Here is a 16913-nt window from a genome sequence, read left to right as displayed (position 1 = left end):
GGTGACCCTTCCTCGGAACGATAGCCCCATCACCCTATGAAATGCCCCAAAAATAACACCGCCTAAAAACGGTAAAATTCAGCCTAACTGTAACAGTTTAACTCCAAATCAGCATAGCGTATAGTTTTCATCACATCAGAACAAAAATGTCTGTTTTAGAGTCTCCTTTATATCTCAACCGATTATGTAAACATTGTGATTAGTCATTATATTCAACGATACAATGGCAATTTCACAACGTTCGTAATCCAGAGCTCTAGGCAAATGCTCATATCAGTGGTAGGGAAATTATTGGAGAAGAATCTTAGGGACGGGATTTACTTGCAATTAGAAAAGAATGGAATTATTAAGGATAGAACAGCTTGACTTAGTGTGGGAGAGGTCTTGTCTCACCAATTTGATTGAGATTTTCAAAGTGACGAAGATGATTGCTGCCTCTTGAAGTGGGTGAAATCAGGAGTTGTTTCAGACTCCTGGAGCTACTTGGTGAGGAGGACACAGGAATGCAGCCACTTGGAACAGTGAAGTGCACGAGGAGAACACCCACTTCCCCAGCAGGGGAACTCACACCTATAAAGATAGCCCATCTCCCAGACTGCCCCCATTCTCATGAGGAGAATCTACAGCCACGCAAGGGGGACACACACCTGCAAAGTGAGCCCAACTCCCCACCTCCTGCCCTCCCAAAGAAGGGGGACAATAACATACAAAGACACCACCCAACACCTCACAGGGATAGCTCTCACAATCCTCGGAGGAAAACCCACACCTGCAAGAAAACAGCCCAAACACCACAAGGAGAATGGCAACACCCCAACAAGAATCCATGCCTACAAAGAGAGGGCCTACACCCACATGAGGATCCACAACCCCACAACGAGGATCCACACCTGCAAAGAGAGCCCACAAACCCCATGGGAAAACCTGCACCTAGGGAGCATCCACAGTCCCCCAACAAGGGGAACCCAGACCTAAAAAGAGAGCACTCACAACTCCACATGGAAGACCCACACCAGCAAAGAGAACCCCCACAAGGACACCCACAACCCCACATGGAGAGGGTCTACACCCAACTCCCCTATCACCCTCTAGGTGAATCCACAAACCCACATCCTCACATGAAGGGCCCACACCTGCAAAAGCGCCCGTCCCAGCACCCCACCATCCCCAAACCCAATTAGAGAATCTACACTACAAAAAGCACCCACACTGTCTTCCCATAATGTGAGCATCTACAAACCACCACACCCACAAGGAGGATCCACAACCCCAAAAAGAGGTCCCATACCTGCAAAGGTAGCACCAACATCCCCCCAAGGAAATCACCCACAACCCCACAAGTAGGACCCCTCACAAGGACAGCACCCACAAGGCGGACCCACACCTGCAAAGAGAGCAGCACTCCTGTTCCAGGTCACCCCACGGCCACCCACAATGTAAACAACAAAGCACTAGGCCAGACCTCAGTTTCCCCCCAGGGGTAGTGGGGGGGGGCGGGGAGAGAGCCTCTCAGCGCGTGCAGTTACGTCAGGGCGGTGCAGGGCCCGCACAGCCCCACGGCCCATCTCAAAATGGCGGTGCACTCGAACACGAGCGGCCCGTCGCTCCTTCAACTGTCGGATACAAATAAAGCGGAGGGCGAAAGCCCAGCGCAGGAGCAGGTATCGTCCTGGTGGCTGGGTGTTTGACTTTTTTTTGGGAGAGGGAAGGGAGAAAGAGAAAGAGAGAGAGAGAGAGATCGGATCGTTCCTCAGAGCGGAGCGGCCAGTCGGTGCCAGGAGTGCCCCGGGTCCGGTGTCAAGCCGCCGAGGCCGAGCCAGGCCAGCGGTTTCCCCCACAGCCCCCCCTCTCAAATCGCGGCTAAATGTTCTTCAGGCGGCGGAAATGTTTACTGGGATCGCCCGGGTGTTGCACATTTCCGAGATGAAATGGCAGCCGTGGGGGGGAACAAGAACTAGTTACAAAGAGAGGAATCCTCGCCCCATCTCCACAGTAGTATTCACCCTCAGCCTCCTTCTTACAAATAAAAACAAGGATTATTACAACCTGTTGAATTCATCGCACTTCACCTCCATTTATTCACATAAAATTTGTCTTTGTATCAGTTGGCAAGTTAAAACGCACACGAGTAAGTAACCCCAGCGTATGCTTGATGGGGTTGGATGGGTTATGCCTCTCATCCCAGAATAATGGCTGTAATGCATTACCTCTGCCATTTTTCTTCTGGTCAACCTTTTTGGGCCCGTTATGACACACCGTTGTGGCCATCACATTCTGAGGTGGGACTTGAACCTGGCCCTTGTGGCCCAGAGATAGGGTTATTGACAACTATAGATACATTCTATGTAGAGATGTTATGGCACACCTTTAAAGCAGATGGGACGTTGAATCTGGGCCCAGAGGTAGAGACACTGCAACTACTACACCGCAAGAGTAGTTGTCAACATTACCATCAAAAGCAAATGAGTTCACAGTGAAACTAGATTTATAACTGTGTTGCAGGCTTAATGCTGAACATAATTTGTACTAATCTAATCAGGTGGTGGTCATTTGCCATAAGCCAAATGATTTCACAATTTAAATATTACTTTGATAGTGTTAGGAAATCCCAAATAATGAAAAAGTACTTGGGAGGATGATCCACACAGTTGCCTACATTAAACTTTGAAAGTGTGGACTGATCTCTGAAGCATGGTTTCAAACCCTTTCTAATTAGCTGATGTAATTTAGAAATGATTTAATTTAGTTGTAAATGTGTTAATTCATTTCATTTTCAATATATAAATACAGGAATTTAGCACTTAAATTATGTGTCACTGGCAAGGTGCAAGAAAAGTTAGGAAATTGGCACTAATTTAAAGCGCTCAGTGAGCTGGTACAGACGTGATTAGCTGAGTTGCTTCCTCCTGCATCATAATATTTCTGATTCAGTGAATTTAAGTCATGTATTCTAAAGCAGCTCAGCCTTAGAATCATAGAGTTGTACAGCGCGGAAACAGACCGTTCGGTAAACTTGTCTGTGCCGACCAGATATCCTAAATTAATCTCTTCTCATTTGCCATCATTTGGCCCATTTCCCTCTCAACACTTGCCATTTAGATACCCACCCAGATGCCTTTTAAATGTTGTAATTGTACCTGCCTCCATCACTTCCTCTGGCAGCTCATTCCATACATGCATCACACTCTGCATGAAAATGTTACCCCTTAAGTCCCTTTTAAATCTTTCCTTCTCACCATAAATTTATGCCGTCTAGTTTTGGACTCTCCCAGCCTGCGAAAAAGACCTTGGCTATTCACCTTATCCATGACCCCCATGATTTTATAAACCTCCATAAGGTCATTCGTCAACCTCTAATGCTCCATAGAAAATAGCCCCAGCCTATTCAGACTCTCCCTCAAACCCTCCAACTCTAGCAACATTATTGTAAATCGTTTCTGGACCCTTGCAAGTTTAACAACATCTTTCTGATAGCAGGGAGACCAGAATTGAATGCAGTATTCCAAAAGTGGCCTAACCAATGTCGTGTACAGCTGCAACATGACCTGCCAACTCTTATACTCAATAGAGTGTCTAATTACCAAAAGCTGCCTTCACTACCCTGTCTACCTGTGACTTCACCTTCAAGGAACGATGAACCTGCATCCCAAGGTCTCTTTGTTTGGCCACATTCCCCAGGACCCTAACATAAAGTGTATAAGTCCTGCCCTGATTTGCCTTAGCAAAATGCAACATCGCACTCCTTGCCCTGACGGCTGGTTTGTGATGCAGAGTGATGCAACAGCATGGTTCCATTCCTGCATTGGTTGAGATTACAATGAAGGACTCTCCTTCTCAACCTCTCCCCTCACCTAAGACATGCTGACCCACTTTAAACCACGATCAGTTGTCTCCGTAATGAGAGAGCAGCCCTATGGTTTGGTGGGATGGTGGCAGTTTTACCTTTTATGTATTTAGATGATTTGTGGTATGTATATTTAACTTGCTTGATCAAAATATTTTGAAGCAATAAATGCCACAGATGTAGTCGTAATTGAGGAATCCAATCACTGAGTATTTTTTAAAAAAGACAGTCATTCTTAAACAAAAACCTGAATCTAGTGGTGGTGGAAATAGTTAATCTTTTGTCTTTATATATCTCTGATCATGCAGATGAACTTTGGTAATCAACATTAAAAATTCACATTGGACAAAGTGAAAGGAAAAAGAATTTGCTGGCAAAACTCTGTAGGCCTGGCAGCATCTGGGCGAAGAAAGCAGTATTAACATTTTGAGTCCTGCTGAGTTTCACCAGCAATTTCTGTTTTTGTTTCAGATCTCCAGTCTCTGCAGTGCTTTGTTTTATTTATCTGCAAAGTGAATTTGGAATGGAAACGTGCGCAGAGGAACCCAATTTTTCTTCATGCTCATTGCTTATTTTTAGATGAGACTTTGAAAAAATTGTTCATTTTAAAATATCATTGTGTACAATAAATCAAGTTAAAGTAGAATTGTCAAATGCAGCCACAGATGTTTAACATTCCTTATGTTGTGATGCTGTTGCAAAGAGGCCTGCATTTTTCAATATTAGGATACTAGGTATGATATATTTTGATTTGTTTGTACTTAAGGAACATAATTAACTTTGAAGAAAGAATTTTGTCTTAATTTATTGATCCATTTAAGGCATATTCTAGGACACCCAGTAATGATCCTGAGATATACAGATGTGTGTTGGAAGGATATTACAACATAATATTTAAGTAAATACTTGTCTTTTTTCCACACTGTCACTGTTACAAACTGATTTGAAACATTAGTAAAGACTAGTACTCTTATAAAAAGAGCAGCAGCACTAGTAAAGCAATAGAGGTCCTTTTATTACAGAACATTCTAAATATCGGCATATTCTACTATCCTATTCATTGAGGTATTTAGTGACAAGTGCTTACCATTGTTCTCTTTCTTTCTCAGCAGCTGGAAAATGAAAATCGGGTCCAGATGGATTTATATGATGATTTGATTGGTGATATAATAGGAGTGCCTTTAAACAATGAGGTAGAACCTAAAAAGGACAATTTGGAGTGCACATCAAATAATATACTCGTCCCAATTAAAGCTGACCCTTCTAAAAGTTGTGATTCAGAATATATTGATGCACCACTTCATAAAAAACTTATGTTGATTGGAAATCTGACGTGGGTGAGCATTACTTTTTGTCCCTATGATGTGACTACACAGCAGTGGTTTCATAGTGTCAGATTAACTGATGACAGGAAACTTGTAGGTATTGCAGGCACTTAACTGGTCAACTATTTCTGTTGTAAGAAAGTGAATTGTGAGTAACTAAAATGTCCTGTATATATGTCTGCCACAGTGTATTACTAAGTATTGAGACTTCTAGTTATAAAGTCAAGGTTGTATTGTCTTTGTTGGATATAGTATATTGCAAAGACAGATTTCAAGAGAAGTAACAAATGAAAGATCAAATGGAAAAGTTAGTGAATAAAAATTGCTTCATTAAGGATCATTTCAATATCACACAATTGTTATGGCTCCAAAGGAGGCCACTTACCATTGTTTCTTCAAATGCTTAGCATTACTTAGTGCCTATCCCCTGCCTTCTCCCCATGCCCTTGCACACTATTTCTATCCAAACATTCATCAAATGCCCTCTTGAATTCCTCAATTGATCCTGCCTCCGTCGCAAATCTGGCAGTGCATTCCATATGCTTACAACTTGCCGTGTGAGTTTTCTTTCTCATATCACATTTCCTATGTTTGCACATAATGTTAAATATATGCCCTTTCATTCTTGTTCTATTTTATAAGCTGGAATGGCTTCTCCCTGTCTACTGTATCCAGTGGCTCATGATTTTGTATCCTGTTTCAAATGTTTACTGAGCTGCCTCCTCTATAAGGAGAACAATCCCAACTTCTTCAATTTTTCCTGACAATTGAAGTTTCTCATTCCTGGAACTATTCTTGTAAAGTGCTTCTGCACTCTCCAATGCATTCACATCTTTGCTATAATGTGGCTTCCACAATTGTATGCAGTCCTCCAGCTGATGTCTAACAAGTGGTTTATACAATTCAATATCAGCTCCTTGCTTCTGTACTTGGTCCCTATTAATAAAGACAAGGACACTATGCCTTATTAACTGCTCACTCCATCCGTCCTGCCACTTTCAATTATCTTCAGGGAATGAAGTTGACTATCTAGAATGGCATGGACCAGGATGGGGGAGGATGTCAAATATCTGATGCAAAGGTTGCTTGTTTGGATCAGTGCAGAGAAGTATTGTGGGAATGGATGGGCAAAGAATCTGCAGTTGGGAGTTAAAATCATACTTTCTAAGTACTTTGGGAAAGGCAATTTTATTTTTCCGGAGAAGCAGAAGCAAGGGCATGGTGGGAGAAGGGTAATGAGAGCTATTTCAGAAGAGAAGGAAACAAGAGTTGTGATAGAATCATTGAGGAAATTTGAAGAGAAATGACTGATGGACATCGAGATGCTTCAAGCGAATTAAATACCAGAGGTGTAAGGAGGAAAAGCTGAATGGTTAGGGCTGCAATTTCATTGTGATGATTTTTGCAGGAGAGTTTGTAGAAAGCATAGCCAGGTGAGATGGCTTCATAAAGGAGTAAGGTATTTTTATCTCTCAGCCAAGTTTCATCCAAAGCTATGCTGTGATAAGGTCATTAATGACAAGTCTTGTTTGCAAACGTTGAGGGAAATGCAAAGGATGATTAATTCTTTGGCATTGTTTAAGATGGCAATAATAGATGGAATAATCAAGACTGGGAATGGTAATTGATGAACCCCAAGCATATATTCTCTGCAGGGAGAACAGTGAGAGGAAAATGAAACTGCTTATTATAGGGCAATAGCAAATGAGAGCTTGATGTGCCCTTGGCAGAATGGCAAGCGTGGCACAATAGGAAACTGTGCATTTCATTCTTTTTATGCAGATTTGATTTTTTTTGTGCTTGCTTTAGTCTGTTCGATTGTGTTAAGAAGTAGAATGTATATAGCTTTCAATAATAATGAAAAGAGGATCATTGATAGGTCTAATCTTTGACATTTAAAGTAGGTATATTTAAACAAATTAACAGTTGGGCATGTATATTACAGAATAGAGAGCAAGTCTGCATAACAGTGAACAAGCTGCTATATTCTATTTGTTCTAATTGCTGTCTATTTCTTTCAGTGGACTACTGGTGATGACTTACTAGCTGCGATTCATTCTGCTGGAATATCTAGTGTTGATGATATGAAATTTTATGAAGTTGCAAAAGGTGGTCAGTCTAAGGGGTAAGTAGAAAATTGTGCCAAAACAGATAACGTTGAATTGATAGCAAGTCATTCAGTTGTTGTGGTGTGATCAGGCAGTTTAGTGTTTTGGGTATATAGGGTTTCATCAGATCTGTAGAAATGAAAGATAATGATAATCAAAGAAAGGGATGAAAGGAGATTAAGAACTAATGGAATAGCATATAGTTGGAATCAGAGATTTGATTCTAAGTTGATCTTTTTCACCAGACAATTGAAGATAGAGCTAAAGGCAATGGAAAAACATAGAATGGATGAATCAGCAGTAACCAAACACTTAAAAGCAAAGAAAAAACCTGTACCTGCTGGTTATAAAAGAAAAAAGTATTAGAAACAGTACAGGTGTCAGCATCTGTGGAGATAAGGAATGGTTAGTATTTCAGATCCTTTGCCAGACTGGAAGATTTTAAACTGATTAGAATTTGGAATACAGAAGCAGTCCTTTTGGACTGGGCAAAAGTAAAATAATCAATAACATCCTTCAGTTCTCCATCCAGTTCTATGATCTTCGTTCTTGAAATTTGACACTATTCCTTTGGAAGCTCAATTTAAGCTTGAGGAACAGTTCCGTACTTTGCTATCAGATACTTTGCTGCTATATTGACTTTGTCAAAACTTAACAATACTGGTAGTTATACATTTTTCTGGAGGATTGGGATGAAAGTAATTGGTTCTTTGTATTTAGTAGTTGGTATTGTCGTGAAAAGCTGTTGTCACAGAACTGTCTGCATTCTTGATGTTCGTCATTTTCCTTCTCCTAGGTTTTTGGGGCAGCTGCAGCTCCTGCCATTTTCACTTCTAGCTGCTTTATTTCATTTTCTTAGTGATTCACATTGTCTGTCTTATTATTTTTAAATTGTTTGATTTTTCAACCCTTGAACCATCTCCCGTTTCTGGTAGAAAAACTTTTTTTGGAGTTTCTTGCATATGCCTGAGATTTTCTCATTCCTAAGATTTCTGCCCAGCCTGATAGCTTTTGAAAAGTAATTCACCTTTACACTTACTGGCTGAAAGAATGACAAGACAAGATTTCACATTTTAGACTTTTACTCTACAAATAATAGCCCTATTTTCTTTCTCTGGACTACTTGAACTTTAAGGTACAAAGGGAAACATTCCCCTTTTATCTTTATCTCCTATTGTGCTCTGCTTGAAATTACAGTCCTCATAAGCAAACAGATCCTCATTTGCCAAGTAGTAACTGCAAGTGGCCGTCACCAGGCATTTTGCTTAGTCTTTGGAGTCTTTTAACCCACCTCCAGCAGTAAAGCTGTTCTGATGCTTCTGCCCCTGACCGTGCCCAAACAGAACTCAAAATACTGAGATCTTCTACAGATCAATATCTTTGATGAGAGACATTCAAACTGTGGTAACTCAGAAAGCCAAGCTGTCTTTTTCTTTGCTGACCATGCAGGACTGCTGCCTTTGTGACGTGTTAGTGGATTTTGTAGGGAAGCCCACAACCTGATCTCAAAAGCAGCTCACTCTGTCCTCTATTTGGCAATGTGAATCTTGTTAACTTTGCAGCTGGGTGTAAACGCTACTAGATGTACTCTTCATGTTTGAAATAAATGGACAGCTGGTAGCAGAATAGTTTACAACCCGATACCTTATAGCCATTTTGGGACTTTGGGAGACTGAGTCTATATTATAAACTCAGATTGCTGCCTTTGTCTCATGTAAGTATCCTACATCTCAGTAAACCAGTCTGAGCCTTACTTTGATCTTTAACAGTTAAACCACCTAGGTTTTCTATTAGAAAGACTGCAGAACAGGTTACATTTACCCAACTTTAAAGCCACAGTCTCAAATTATAATAATCTTAAACCTTAATAGGTTCTTTTTCCTAAATGTGGATTTTTCCACTTCTGCTTCTTTTACATACTTCAGTTCAATTGCAATTGTACATTTCAATGGGAGATCTATAGTAGAAATGTTAACTTATCTTGACAATGATACTTGACTCGTTAAATGTTTCCAGTAATTTGCTATTTTACATACATGTTCTGTTTCTCCATTTGTATTAACATCTTTCATATTTCTTTCGCTTATTGAACGTAATGACCATGCGTTATCAAATAATCTTACTTCCTTGAGCAAGGCTTTCCACCAATTCTTTACACTGTACTTATTTCTGTTTTTATTAAAATATTTATTCATGTTTTTATTTTGCAGTTATGCTGGAAGTATCCTATGCCTGAAAGAATAATTTATCTCTTCTTTCTACAAACTGTTTCTAGCATTCACTTTTTCTGTTGCAAAATCTCAGCATTTGCTGTTTTTTCACTTTCCGCATATATCTACATTTTGAAAAGGTATTCTGCTTTTCACATATAAATTGGGCAAGGCTACAAAAGTTGTGTGTGAAATATGATGGATGCCAACCTTACAGTTGTATGTCCCTATATTGCATCCTTAACAAATTATTTAGCAATGTCGAAACAGGAGTAAGCCATTTAGCCTGTCCACCACCATTCAATACGATCACTTCAGTGCCTTTTACCAACTTCATCCCTGTAATCATGTACACCTCTAGTAATCAAAAATTTATCAGTCTGTACTTTAAACATACTCAAGACTGAACTTCCATGGCCCTCTGTGGGAGAGAATTCCAAAGATTCGCAACAACAAAATTCTCCTCATCTTGGACCTAAATGGAACTTCCTTATTTTTAAATTGTATCCCCTGGTTTGAGACTCCCGAACCAGGAGAAATGTCTTGCATGCATATACCTTGTCAATCCCTTTAAGAATTTTGCAAGTTTCAATAAGATCATCTCTCATTCTTCAAAACTCTAGAGAATACAGGCCCATTTTGCTCAATCTTTCTTCATAGGACAATCCCGCCATCCGATGTCAAGTCTTGTGAATCTTTGTTGCACTCCCTTTTATGGCAGTAATATCTTTCCTGAGATAAGGAGACCAAACTGCACACAGTATTCCAGGTGATGTCTAATCAAGCTCCAATACAATTGAAGCAAGACTTCTCTACTCCCTGTACTCAAATTCTCTTGCTATAAAGGTAATGTTCCATTAGCCATACTAATTCCTATTTTGAAAATATGTTCAGGAAAGAAAGCAAAATCGTTTAGTTTTCTACACAGGGGATTAGGAACCAATTTTGTGAGTTGTAATTTTATCAAAATAAATGCCAGTCTGGAAACATATTTCTCTTGTCTTGTTAAGTCCTTTTAACCCCTTAAATAATTACGGCTGGAGTCTTTATCATGGAGTTGGTGTAATAATCCATATTTAATCTAAATTAATTGTCTTTACGAGATCATATGATTCATTGGGTTTGAGTTCAAAATAATTGATCTGTTTATGAAGCAACTTAATACATCCAGAGGAACTGGAGAGGATTTGAAAGACATATTAATTTTCTGTAGCAGTTTTCACTCGTCTTCGTATTTCATACTTTTTTTTGTCTTAACCTATGTGAAGTGACCATACACTTCTAGTTCTGTAATAAAAACAATTAACAAAACTAATGCTTCAGTTTGATGAAAATTTCCTCAGTGCTGACATAAGGTCATCAACCTAAAATGTTATATCAGTTTAACTTTTCACAGATGCTGGCTGACCTGTAGCGTGTTTCCAATTTATCCTGTTTTTGTTTCTGATTTCCAGCAGCTGCAGTATTTTTGCATTGACTTGCACTTGTGTCATTGGCTATATAACAGGATGGGATCGCCGATGGGCGACACAACAGTAATGTAGAGTCAAATATCTGTTTTCTTGGATTCTGCTGTTGATTCTGCTTTGGTCTGCTGGGCAAGTTGAGTTAATTATGTATGCTTTAATAATTGTGGTTTAACTCAATCATACTAATGTGTGGTACCTGCTAAGCAGAGCTACCCAAGCCTGTTTCATATAGAGAAAGCAGGTTATTTGTAGGATTAACATAATAAGTTATTTCTGTGCATGCTGCTCATTTAAAAGTAACACTGCAACTTTAATCTAGGGGAGCAGAGTTTTTTAAAATTTGGAATACTACATTTTAGATTCGGCATTGCCATTCTCCGAGCAACTGCATCTGTTTCTGCCCTTGCTAGTAGACAATGTTACTGAATTCCTCTTTACTGACTTAAATGTTGTTCTTCCAATCTGAATAACTTCCATTTGATGAATCGACTCCTGCAGACCTATAAATAAATTTCTACCAAAAGACAGTAGGCCTAGAGGCAGTAGAGGAAAGTGATGGCCTAGTTGTATTATCGCTAGATTATTAATCCAGAAACTCAGCTAATGTTCTGGGGACCTGGGTTTGAATTCCGCCGCGGCATTTAGTGAAATTTGAACTCAATGAAAAGAGCTTGGAGTTAAGAATCTACCAATGACCATTAAATCATTGTTGATTGTCGGAAAAACCCATCTGGTTCACTAATATCCTTCAGGGAAGGAAATCTGCCGTCCTTACCTGGTCTGGCTTACGTGTGACTCCATACCCACGGCAATTTGGTTGACTCTAAATTGCCTTCTGAAGTGGACTATCAATCCATTCAGTTGTACCAATCATTACAAACTCTCTTCAAGGACAACTATGGATGGGCAATAAATGCTGACCAACCAGCAGCACCCACAACCACAAATGAATTAAACAAATTCTGGATTTGGCGGGAGCTGAGATCAGATTTGAGCGCACAATATTATAGTTATGAAATTCGCTCTCATATATATATGTATATACATATATATATATATATATATATATATATATAGGTGCATGAGCAGTGACAGCATTTTTGATATCACTTCTTCACAGGATGTATTGACCATTGGGATTTTTCGTGTTTTTTTTTTGTTATCCTCTATTATAGGAATAGTTCACTTTGCCTTTTCTTTGTGTGGCCTTAAAAGAGCTCAGTTAAGAAGGTGGGTGAGGAACATATATTTGGATATATTGTGTTGTTTGTGAAATACGGAATCATGGGAATTTGTTTTGTGTGTACATAAGCACGGGATTGTTAGATAGACCTAACTGAAGCAGTGGGAAATCTTTCAAATATTTTTCAGCTTGTACTTCGCTGTATCATCCTATCTTTTGCACTTTTTGGATGAAAGATGCATAGGGAGAATGTTTTAAGAAGATTGTTTATAGTGCATCTTTCTATTCCAGGGTATATTTGAAGGGAATACTACAGCTTTTAACAGGGAGCTGGAAAGTTACATGTGGAAAGAAGAAAATCTAGGGTTTTGATTGTAGATTTTAATGAGGAAAGATGGGAGAAGACTGTATTGAAGTGTAAATGGGTACAGATTGGTTGGGCCAATTAATTGATCGAGATTCTAAATGATGGCACAACTGTACATGTCCCAGAATTAAATTTGACTTGATGGATTATTTTCTTCTTTGTTTATTTATCATGATAGTCACTCATTGGGACATATTAACACAAAGCTGCAAATTTTCTTTAATAACGAGACAGACGTTTGTTGCACAAAAGAATTTTCCAAAAAAAGATCTAAATATATACAGCAGTTAAAATTATATCAAAACACATTTAAAGTTTTAATCTGTTTCCCAGCCCTTTCCATTATAGAGACTCCAGTCCAGGGAGATGACACCCCCATTTCAGCTTCTACGTTGCACTTAAATGATTGACAGTTTTTTTTAAACCAGGGCAGTGAAGACAGTTCATTGAATGCTTTCCTTTCCAAATCTGCCATTGTGAGCTCTTCACAAATCTGAGGGCTTAAACTTTCCCAGTTCTAATAATCTCTAGATCTCTAACCAAGCTGTCCTGGCTTGAAAATTTCATAAACTAAACTGTTATGCTGGTGACTTGTTCCCAGAACCTGACCTGAATTCTCCCTCTCGGATAAAAAAATAAACTCGTTTCTCAACTCAATATTGACGTCTTCTTAACTGAACTAAAACTTGGTTATTCCCAGATTCTTCTGAACTGAAAGCAAAGCTAATGATTTTACCTGTTTACCCTACCTGTTGTAAACCCAACAGTATAAACATTTTTCAATTGATACCCCAGGGGTTCACAGCCACCTGCTCTGTCAAAAGTGCTGAATTTAATTACTGTTCCAGAAGAACTGTCTGACCCTTTTTGAACACTCACTTTCATCTGAATTCAAATTCCGTAAGATAAAATTAAGAAATAAATTGCCCACCTTTAATCACATTCTTTACCGTATATCCTATAGTTCATTTTGATTAGGTCAATTCTGTTTGATTTAAAGAAATAAACTCCCGATAATGGAACATTGACCATGCACTTTTGTAGGTCTAATGGTCTTAGCATCATGGATTGTCTGTACTTAGGAATGAAGTTAATGAAAGGTGAATTCCAAGTCTGATCTGACCTGCTATAAAATATTTTATAAAGTCAGCAGGCTAGGTAGAGAAGGAATATCATCTCTTAAAAATAGAGACTTGATGAATTTTGGAGATCTGTGATTTGTAAAATTACAGAAATCAGTTTTAACAGACCACAATTCCATGCAATAGTTTGTTCTCAAATTCGCTATAAAGCTTAATTCTAATACAACCAAATGTTTCCACCCCAATCAATTCCTTTTCTCCAAAATGTAACTATAATATCGGTACTTCTTGCAAAATGCAGACCCTGTTTTTCCTTGCCCAAATGCCGATGCATTATTTTGAGATTTTTTTTAACAGAGCAGCCAGTTCGAGTTTGTTTTGTGGAACAGTCCAAATTGGAAAAGAGACAGTATTAGCCAGAGTAGCAATCTGTTCAAAAATTAGAAATTTTAGAAGTGGCAAAGACCATTACTGATTCTTTGGATGTTCAAGAGTTCAAAAAATGTAGTATGAACTCCTTTTTACTTTCCTCCATTTTGCCACCAAAAAACTACTTGTTCCCTCCTAAATTCAGTGACATTTCCCTCGGGAAATAGTGTGCAAATAAACAATATATTGCACATTTGCCAGTCTCTGTGAAACATAGAAACAGAAAATAGGAAAGGGAGTAAGTCTTTTGGCCTCTCAAGCCTGTTCCATTATTCAATATAATCATGAATAATCAACTGGATACTCTATTCCTGCTTTTGCCCCATACCCTTTGATCCCTTTAGCCTTAAGAACTATATCTGTCTCCTTGAAAACATTGTGTTTTGGCTTCAAGTGCTTTTCTGTTTCTGAGAATTTCACAGGCTGTATCTCTGGGTGAAGAAATTTAGACTGTGAAGTAATAATTGCTAATATCCAATATTTAGAATTACCTGGGACATTTTACCAAGTATTACTTTCAGTAGAGGTGAAAATCATAGGCAACTGGTCAGCAAATTTTATGCTATGTTCTGTGGACCTGCTGCTGATGTAGAGTTTTAAGGCAAAAGCAGGCAACCAAAGAGAAATCTAAGTCACTTGAGTCCAATAATTCCATCTATCCGAAATGGCCTAGAAGTATGAAGTATTACGATGAAAACCTGAAGAATTAGATTCTACATTTGAATTAGTTAATTTTCAGTGCCAAATAGAATAGTGGCGTTTGGAAAGCGACACTGACTTCAAATGAATGGACTTAACTTTCGATGGCACATTTTGTTCATAGCTACTACACAAATAAGAAATTTCACATTATTCAATGCAATTAAGAGTTGATGCACACGATGAGATTGCTGTTTTTCTTGAAGGTAGCAGCATTGTGCACAACTTGGCCAACAACTCTTAACCATACATCTGCATCTCACCTAAAGTTGTGCATGTGGAAAGACGATTGCTATTAATACTGATATTATAACGACACTGCATTCTGTCATTCAGCTAATGACTGCATGAACACCAATTTGCATTTATGTTGAACCTGTAACATCGAAAGTAAGAGACAAATGAGTGTTGCAACTTAGCTATGCGCACACAAGTATTTCTGTCTCGTGCTCTTAAAAGGCAAAGGTATTCATTGAATTTCTTACTTTGGACTTTAAAAACTAACTATGTTTTATAGGTTTGCTAGTGTGACGTTGTCTTTGAAAAGTGATATACAAAGATTGTTAAAGATTCTTCCAAAAAAAGAAGTTCACGGAAGGTACCCAGATGTCCGGCATTTTACGAAAGCAAATTACCAGTATTTTGAAACCCAGTTCATAAATGGTGAGTTTTCTGAAGGTTAAGCATTTCAAATCCTGGCCAGTCAGTATCTTAAGGATTAAAAATTGAAAGTACTGGAGAAATTCGTAAGTTCCAAAGATAAGTCATATTGGATTTAAAAGGTTAACTCTGTTCCTCTCTCCATAGATGCTGCCAGACCTGCTGAGTTTCTGCAGCATTTTGTTTTTATTTCAAATCTCCAGCATGTACAGTACTTACCTTTAAATATGGTAGTTTCAGGAGTCTAGTTGATGGAGTAAGTTATAGAACTTTAAAATGTAGAATAATATTAGACTTACTCTTGTACTTTTTAATTTATGGTAGTTTTCCTGAAGCTACTTCACAGATCATTTCTCTTGGCACAGTGATAAGACTGCAGTCTAATGTGACCTAGAATTTCTGGTTATAAGTTTTTAAGTTTGTAGACATATCATTTTAATAGATTTGCCACTCATCTCATTCTAAATTGAGTCCAATATAAATTAGAAATGAACGTAGGAAGTTCTCAGTGAACAGCTTAGTTAAGTTGGTAATCTGCTTATTGTTGGGATAGAGTTTGTTATTTTGAAATCTGGAAGAGAATTTGCTTAGATTGTAGGTTGATGCTGCTGTGCTGTTATTAAACTAAGACCCTGTTTCTTGCTCATCTAAATAAGCATGTTACAATTTGTAAAAGGGGAAAGTCTATTTGATGTGATGGCTGATATCTTCCCTCAACTAGCACTTATTTAAGAAACAACTGATCATCTTGCTTTTACAAAATGTTGCAGTTTTAACTCCTTGTCCATATAAGTTGCTGCATTCCACTAAAGAAATTTTGGAGTGCTGAGATATTTACACTGATTTTTTCATATAAAATACATGTACATATAAAACAAGATTCTCCTGCCGTATGTGGCCTTAAATGTGACTTAACACTGTTTGGAATTGTCTAATACCTGCTGTTAGAACCCAACCAATGTGAAATTAATAGAGGTTGAATTCTAAAACCTTACCGATTGTTCAGCTTGCAAGTTTGTTGAGTATGTGCCAATTAAATTCAGGAAGTTTCGTACATTGTTAGTTATAATTTAATGCAAAACTGTGAAGTTTAATTTGGAGAAATGTGATGTGATGTACTTTGGAATTAAAAGAACTGAGATACAGTACAAAATAAAGGGAATAAAAACCAAAAGAACTGCAGATGCTGTAAATAAGGAACAAACACAAAGTTGCTGGAAAAGCTCAGCAGGTCTGGCAGCATCTGTGAAGGCAAAAACATTGACGTTTCGGGTCCGGTGACCCTTCCTCAGAACTGAGTGTTCTGAGGAAGGGTCTCTGGACCCGAAACGTTAACAAAATAAAGGGTACTATTCTAAAAGGTGTGCAGGAGTGGAGACATCTGTGTATATGTTTACGTAAGTTATTAAAGGTGGGAGGACAGGTAGAGTGAACTGTTAATAAACTATACGGTATTTTGGGCTTCATAACTGAGGACATAGAGTACAAGAGTATTTAGGTAATGACTAACCTGCATAAGACATTGATTAGATCTCAG

General features: G+C 38.5%; 1 protein-coding gene across 3 annotated transcripts in view; it reads left to right on the top strand.

The window, feature by feature from the left end:
- Window positions 1-1559: 1559 nt before the first annotated feature.
- LOC109926789 (cleavage and polyadenylation specificity factor subunit 6-like) overlaps window positions 1560-16913 on the top strand; it is a 31523-nt gene continuing 16169 nt past the window's right edge. The window contains exons 1-5 of one of the 3 annotated variants that reach the window (XM_048612152.1): window positions 1560-1661; window positions 4316-4578; window positions 4957-5181; window positions 7191-7294; window positions 15234-15379. In XM_048612152.1, coding sequence (XP_048468109.1) covers window positions 4981-5181; window positions 7191-7294; window positions 15234-15379 — 451 coding nt within the window. In that variant the 5' untranslated portion in view covers window positions 1560-1661; window positions 4316-4578; window positions 4957-4980. Of the gene's footprint in view, window positions 1662-4315; window positions 4579-4953; window positions 5182-7190; window positions 7295-15233; window positions 15380-16913 lie in introns of all 3 variants that reach the window. The other 2 variants (XM_048612151.1, XM_048612150.1) reach the window with 2 other exon arrangements.

This window comes from Rhincodon typus, chromosome 25 (genome assembly GCF_021869965.1).
Source record: "Rhincodon typus isolate 14 chromosome 25, sRhiTyp1.1, whole genome shotgun sequence".
Lineage (NCBI taxonomy): Eukaryota > Metazoa > Chordata > Chondrichthyes > Orectolobiformes > Rhincodontidae > Rhincodon > Rhincodon typus.
The sequence above is the reverse complement of the archived record's forward strand: the minus strand, read 5'-3'. Positions and strand labels throughout refer to the sequence as shown.